The 6,938-nt window shown below is 47.7% G+C and overlaps 1 protein-coding gene across 1 annotated transcript; it reads right to left on the bottom strand.

Annotated features, from left to right (window-relative positions):
- Window positions 1-205: 205 nt before the first annotated feature.
- On the bottom strand, window positions 206-5,402 carry LOC147199692 (actin-related protein 2/3 complex subunit 1A). The gene is made up of 11 exons (XM_086120327.1): window positions 5,113-5,402; window positions 4,517-4,617; window positions 4,297-4,401; window positions 3,603-3,825; window positions 2,908-3,015; window positions 2,671-2,774; window positions 2,480-2,588; window positions 2,092-2,167; window positions 1,801-1,994; window positions 1,510-1,600; window positions 206-749 (listed from the first exon to the last, which is right to left on the bottom strand). The coding sequence occupies exons 2-11, from the start codon at window positions 4,578-4,580 to the stop codon at window positions 711-713; spliced, it is 1,113 nt and encodes a 370-aa protein (XP_085976453.1). The 5' UTR covers window positions 4,581-4,617; window positions 5,113-5,402; the 3' UTR covers window positions 206-710.
- Window positions 5,403-6,938: the final 1,536 nt, after the last annotated feature.

The following is a 6,938-nucleotide window of genomic DNA, read 5'->3' as shown; positions in this document are numbered from 1 at the left end:
TGGGAATTTCTGTCACATCCTTCCTGTGCTACCAAGCTTTTTTGTTGTTCTTGTTTAAACTTGACTCCTAAATTCTGCCTCTTCTACTACAGCTTGCAGACCTTGACAGATTTAGCACCTAAGAAGCACTTTCTGAAAAATGAAAACTTGACAAGTGAGAAGGAACAACCACGTCATCGTAAGTTGAGAAAGACGGCAAAGTGCATGGTGTTCTGTAAATGCATTTATTTAAACTCACATGACACAGACATCCTCCATAATACATGAGCTTCTCGCCACTACAGAACTGCGACGGCGCGGGGAGTGAGAGAAAACATCAGTTACCGCGACGCCGCGTTGATATATTCACGTGGAGGCTCAGCCGTGGTGATATTCAGTCTGATTTATTATTTTTTTTTTCGGTGATAAAACCTAGCTTAGTGTTGAACTTTTGGTACTTTGGAAGAGGTTAGAGAACATAAAAAAAAGGGGGGGGGGAGAAAAAAAAACACACAAGTCAGACTTTTTTTAATAACACAGAACCTCCTTTCTTCCTTACCGGCTTCATTTAAAAACAAACAGCAACTCGAGAAAATCAACAGTGATGCCACACGTCACTTCAATGCGTGTGTGTGTGTGTGTGTGTGTGTGTTACTATGGGGGAGCAAAGGGCAAGTGTTGGTGAGCACGCAGCGTCTCCATTTTGCCCCCGCTCCATTCGCAACATTTCTTCACATGATGCAGAGACCCTGGATAGAAGCTTCTAGACTCTGAGGAGGGGAAATAAAGCACAGATGGCAGTGAAAAATCAGCGCAGCGCGCGCTGTGCAAAATGTTTCCATTCACACGGCTCACTTTCGTGTGTTACTCCCTCCAGTGGGCGTTGAAAGGAATTAAATGTTCAAACGGAGCACGACAGTATCGTCAACCAAACAAACAAGAGTAACTTAAGTCGGAGCACGGTGGCCCCTCACCTGAAATTCATCAATCGAATTGCAACGTAAATATTTACGACAAGATGAAAAATTAAATTGCACTGTGTCAAATATTGGGGGCAAAACGCCCATTTCGGGGCAGTCTGGAATCCCGTAAGTACAACTTTTATTGACAGGTCTCCTCTATGACTTTCTGTGATTCTTCCAGTCCCTCAGTTACAACTAAGCCCAGGGGCTGCTCAAAGCTACGAGATGCCTCATCCTGTTGATCGATTGTTAGCCCTCGTCTTGATCTCCATGAACAGCACGATCAAGAAGACTGTTCATAAACTCATTCGAATTGAACCAGCACATTTCGTGGTCCATTGAGCACATTTCGTGGTCCGGTTGGTTATGAATTTTGTCATTCAGCTCTTTGTTGGGGGGAGCAGCAATTTGTACCGAAAAAAAAAAAAAGGTAGAGAAGAGAAATAGTCAACAGCTGGCCTTCAAAAGATTACAGAGGATCAAATGAAGTTCACCTGTAAAATGTACGAAAAAATTCCAGCCACATGCCCAACATCCCGAACATTTTGTGAGTCGTGTCTGCGGGTACCTTGAAGTCCCAAATTGTCATGGCGCCATCAATGCCGGTGGTGCAGAACTTGCGACAGTCCCTTTTGTCTCCCTCGTAGATAGACACTTGGCTGTGAGGACCGAGACCATTCCGTTTTGTTTCTTTTCCAGTTTTAAAATGGGACATATTCATGAAAATCAACCAAAGCATTGTCTGCCGATAAATAGTTAACTTTCTTTCCAACGGACCAGAGAATACTGCTGCGCATCGTTGCATGCGTCGCTGCTGCCCCACCGCCTCCCAGCGCTCGAGTTTTTGGGAGTGACTTACGTGATGCTGTTCTGGTGCAGCGTTTCCAGCGCAGTGTTGCGGTCCTCGGTGGTGGCCCTCTTGTCCATGTTGCGGAAGCGCTCCATGGCCGAGATGTTCCTCTGGACGCTCTGCTTGGGCAGGTCCAGCTTGGACATGAAGGTCAGCGTGCCACCGTCGTCGCAGCGGAACAGCATGGGGCAGCAGTCGTGGCCCTGGAGACGTGCAAAGATGTATTTTATATCTTTTTTTTTTTTTTAATTAAAAACACGCTTTCAGACAGTAAGTGTGGATGAGTGTGCGGAAGCTCACGGCGGCCACGAGGCTGTTCTCGGACACAAAGCAAACGCTGAGCAGAGGCAAGAAGTCCGTCTTCAGCTGCAAAGGACTCAAAACAGAAAAACAAATGTACTTAGTAACACTTTATAGTTGAGACAAAACATTTTGACCTTTGTTACAGTATGTAATGTTTTGCGACCGCAAGATTGGCTTTTGTTAAATCGTCAAGCGGTGGGCCGGATCCCTTTGCGCAATATTTCTGTTTCGGAGGCCGCCACGTCTCGTGCCACGAGGCACTTTTTCAGAACGAGTCACACTCGTCACCGTTTGCAAAGCAGAACCAAGTTCGGCACAAATGAATCGTAGGGGGTCCCCGTTTCGCTCCGGCCACGCATGAAGGCAAACCAGGAGCGCAACATACCGGGCGGTCTTGGAGCTGTCCACCACAGTGACCGTGCTGTCGTGGCTGACCCACGCCAGGCGGTTCCCGGAGGCCGAGAAGGACACGGAGTGGACCCAACCTCCTCCTCCTAAACGAGCGGAACAAGCTCAGCCGGATCAAACGGCGTTTGTTTTGCAAGCATGCGTAAAATGACACGGGACAGGGCGGACCTGCTCCGCCGAATTCGGCTAGAACAGCCCCGAAAGGCATCTTGCTGCCCCAAGGCGTCGGGCCTGGCTTCTCCTCCACCTCCTTAATGTAGGCCGAGAATACCCTGGACACCACACAGACAAACAATGTGTTAGTATTTCTCGCTTGTGTGTATGGGAGGGAGGAGGAAAAAAAAAAAAAGGATATTTCTTCAAGCACGAGTCCCTCGTTGGTTTCATTGATTGATGACGCGTCACCTGCACTTGAAGTCACAGGAGCCGGCGGCCAGCAGCACGTTGTTGGGGTGCCAGTCCAGACTGAGGATGGTGGAGCGGATGGGCTTCTTGATGTGCTTGCTCACCCACCTTCAATACAGACAATTTGTGTGCATCGTTCACAAAACTGCTTACGTCCAAGTTTCACTACTGCCCTTTTGTCACGATAATTAAAAATGTACTCGGCCTCACAGAGGAAAAAAAACGATGGCGTGTTGCATTTTTAAAATCAACAAACTGCGACAATGATGATGTAGATTTTGGTCATGTGACATTCCCAAGGCGAGCCCGAGGGCAGTTGTGAGGTCAATTTCAGTCGACAGCAGCATCGGGCAAAAAGGCCACCCCCGGAGATGGGTGAAAACGGGTGGATTCATCTGCTTAACTCTTACTCCACAAACACAATCTTAATCAGATCATCATGTTCACACACAACGTCTTCTTGCTCAGAAAATATTTGTATTTGGTTCCCCTTGAAATCCTGTTCGGGTGTTTGGGCATCTCATTCATAATTGGTAACCGATTTTTATTTTGACCTTTGAGAACGTCAAAAATGCACCATGAAGCATTGACTGCATGTGCTCACAAAAAGAGAAAGGGAGGTCGACCGACAATCCACCTCAAGATCACCATCCTACTGTATATAAAGGTCCACTGTGGACTTTTGGCTTTCTCACCAGTCGTTCTCCGACTCAAAGTAGCAGACAGAGATGAGCCGCGCGCCGCTGCCCACCGCAAACTTGTTCTCCAGCGGGGACCACTTCACAAAGGTGGCGGCTCTGTTGATCCTGAGGATGACGAGCGTGGGCTTCCACACGCCCTCCTTCTGCGACCACACGTACGCGTTGCGGTCGGCGCCGCAAGTCACGATGCGGTCGCTCTTGGGGGCCCAGTCGATGCCTGCGGGGATGTCGACGCAGGGGGAAGCAGCGTGGGGGACACGTGAAGGTGAGTCAATGACCTTATCGCAAAGCCCTCTTGGTACAAATGTGGCTGAACAAGTGTACAAGCTCAAATTTATGTAACATGAAGCCATTACTTTATGAACATTTGCATCGCTGTGTTCGTACTCGAAGCCCGTTTGGACGGCTCACTGCGTATTAGTTATTGAATCCGTTGTCAATGTTCATTCACACAGATGAAAATGGAAACATTACAAGCGACCTGGACATTTGTGGGGCCTTCAGTGTTTTCGGACCTAAATTGGCACAGCCAATCTAAAATACTTGCTCAAAAAATCCAAGGAAATGAGATCGTTCGGAAGCGGTTCTCATTCAAGGGCCATGTCCTAACTGGGGCATTCGAGATGGGTGAATTGAACTGCTTTGTCTCCTGTAAACTTTCTTAAAAATCATGGGATGAGCAAACTACCTGTAATGTGTCCATTGTGCTCCTTCAGCTCGTGAGTCTTAACCCACTGGTTGGCACTCTTCTTATAAATATGAACTTCATGGTTGTTGGGGCTGATGGCAATCTCTGCATGGGGGGGACAGCACAAGAAGAAAGCTAAGTAACCGGCCAAACCTGTTACCTCCCACCCCTTGCTGGAATGACAGTGACGAAAGAGGAGGCGGGGGGCGGCTAAACTGACGCGTCCTGTCGCGGTTCCACGCGTGGCAGGTGATGGGCTCCAATAGAAACTGGTGAAGGGACATCTTGTCTGGGTGTGGTCCTTCGGTTCAGGGCTCTCCGCTGTTACAAACATACACACAGGCAGTGCAATCATTTTATTGCACCCACCACCTTTTCATTCACCTTCACGTGAACAGCAGGGTGAGGACTTTGCCTCCCGCTGATAACCGGCACGCCACATGTGGCAAAAGCAGAAAAATGTATATTTATATGATTGTTCCATTACGTGGGATAAGTTACAACTGAAACCGACGCTAGCCGGTTAGCGTCGATAGCCGAACCGCACCGTTCAAAACATGAAAGCCCGCTGCAAATAACCCTCGAAGAACGCCTTAAAATCATACTCAAGACTATCCTCTTCTTATTCAAAATATCACAAGTACGCCCTCGTTTTGGGGGGTTAACATGGCGGCGTAATTTGATCAGGGATTGAAGATCTGACATACCCACGCGCGCTGTGATTTCGGGTCGCTAGCTCAATTCGCTAGGTAGGCCTCATCCGTCTTATCCCGACCACGGTGTTTCCTATGCAGCTATCCCGGCGTGCCAACTCACCTCGTCCGCACGTTAGCCGGCAAGTTAAGCAGCCCGAGCGGTGTAGCGGCGGGTGGCGGGGGCGGGGGGCTCGACGACCACCAGGGACTGGGACGGGAATTCGCGGACTCTGGTCAGTCGACACGAATCCGTCCGGGAATGTTTGAGGGGAATGTCAAGACGCACGACGACAACGATGCGCTTCCAGGTACATCCGGCGGCTGGCTGGCCGACTGACTGACTGACTGACAGCTAGCTTAGCCACATCACGCGAGTACCCAGACCGCAACGGTCAAGTGAATGAGCGCGCGCACAGACAGGCAGGCGGGGAAACAGCGCCACCATATGAATTGCATCATAACGTCATAAAGGAAGTGGGGGCTGAAGTGCCGCACGTGACTTTGAAGGGATGTGCGGTGGCCGAGGGAGTCCCAAAAAAAAAAAAAAAGAATTGAGGAAAGAAGAAAACGAGGAAGGACTGAAGGTATGGTGAAACCAAGTGATGGAGGAAAATTTAGAAACAGTTGTTTTCGATATGACTTATTATGTTTATTTCTGCATTTATATTACCGTGTGAAACGTGCTCAATTCTACATGGCTCCAAGGGGCCTGCAGTTGGCAGTTTTGACAATCAGAAAAGAGGAAACCGACAAAGTCGACCCTTCTGCATTTCTCAAGATATGCTGAATTGACGTATCAAAAGTGGTTTGACGTATTAAAAATGATAATCAGGCTTGTGCACTTGCCAAGGATGTGGTGAAATATTGAAATTTCATGCAGTGTACTTTGGAGTGAAAGTCAGGGTGGGGGCAGTTTGCTGATACCCCAAACTTCCCCGAAGTGGCCTGACCTTCATTTAACCTTGGGACCTCAAGAGCAGATAAAAAGAGGTTTCGGGAGGGGCTGCTTTAGGAAAGCTGAGAAAGATGTGCGCAGCCTTCGTCTACTCTCCTCGCAAACAAAAACAACAAAAAGGTGTCTCCTCTCTTCCTTTCTATAAATGCATATTTGTCAAATCGAATTATGAACCTGACACCACGGTTTGGAAAAAAGGATGGTATGAAAGCTTGGAAGGGCAGGTTGAAGGAAAGAAAGGGGCGGATTTGGATGCAATGCAATCAAACGGCATACGAAAGGGGTAATGTAAGAAGCAAGAAGTGAGGAAGGGGGAAAGAAACCACCAGTAAGGAAAACTGGAAGGGATGAAGGAAACAAGGAAGCAAGAACAGTCTGAAAGGAGGAAAAGGCAGATAACATTTGTATATGGGAAGGATGGAAGACGGAAAAATGGAAGAAAGAAATTAATATGGATGAAGGACGGAAAGATGAATCTGAATTACAGAGTTAAATGAACAAGACAGAAGGAAGAGTAAGAAGAAGGGATGAAGGAAACACGATTTTCTAAAAAGGAAGGAAGGAAGGACCATGAAGCCTCGTTTTTAAAACGACAAACGGACTTTTTTTTAAAGCCCAAATTACAAGCCCTAACCCTGGCCAGAAACCCCAACTTGAAACCTGCCTTTGAGAACATAAGCCTGGCTTGAAACTCTAAAATGAAACCTCGAACCTCGTCATTTGAAACCTTATTCGGAAAAACCAAACCACAAATAGCAACCCAGGCGAGAAACACAAAAGTTTGAAACGCTACCCCTGGCTTGAAAACCTAACCCCAGTTTAAGAGGAAATCTTTCATGAAACCATAATACGTGGCTCGAAACTCCATTTTGAACCCGAACCTTGAATCGAAACATCAACCCCGTCTTGGAAAATGCTTTCTTCGAAACCCCAACTCCAAACGCCGAGCCCAGGCAAGAGAACGTAACTTTGACTTCAAAGAGTTGTACGTT

This window comes from Hippocampus guttulatus, chromosome 9, assembly GCF_054856545.1.
Source record: "Hippocampus guttulatus isolate MCC_2025c chromosome 9, RoL_Hgut_1.0, whole genome shotgun sequence".
NCBI classification, from domain to species: domain Eukaryota; kingdom Metazoa; phylum Chordata; class Actinopteri; order Syngnathiformes; family Syngnathidae; genus Hippocampus; species Hippocampus guttulatus.
The sequence above is the reverse complement of the archived record's forward strand: the minus strand, read 5'-3'. Positions and strand labels throughout refer to the sequence as shown.

What these genes read in the sequence shown, in the direction of transcription:
- LOC147199692 (XM_086120327.1), bottom strand. Translation starts at nt 4,580, where the DNA reads ATGTCCCTTCACCAGTTTCTATTGGAGCCCATCACCTGCCACGCGTGG. An exon ending in TCCTGTGACTTCAAGTGCAG is followed by an intron (nt 2,775 to 2,907) that starts GTGACGCGTCAT and finishes TGTGGTGTCCAG; the next exon opens with GGTATTCTCGGCCTACATTA. An exon ending in AGCCGAATTCGGCGGAGCAG is followed by an intron (nt 2,589 to 2,670) that starts GTCCGCCCTGTC and finishes CCGCTCGTTTAG; the next exon opens with GAGGAGGAGGTTGGGTCCAC.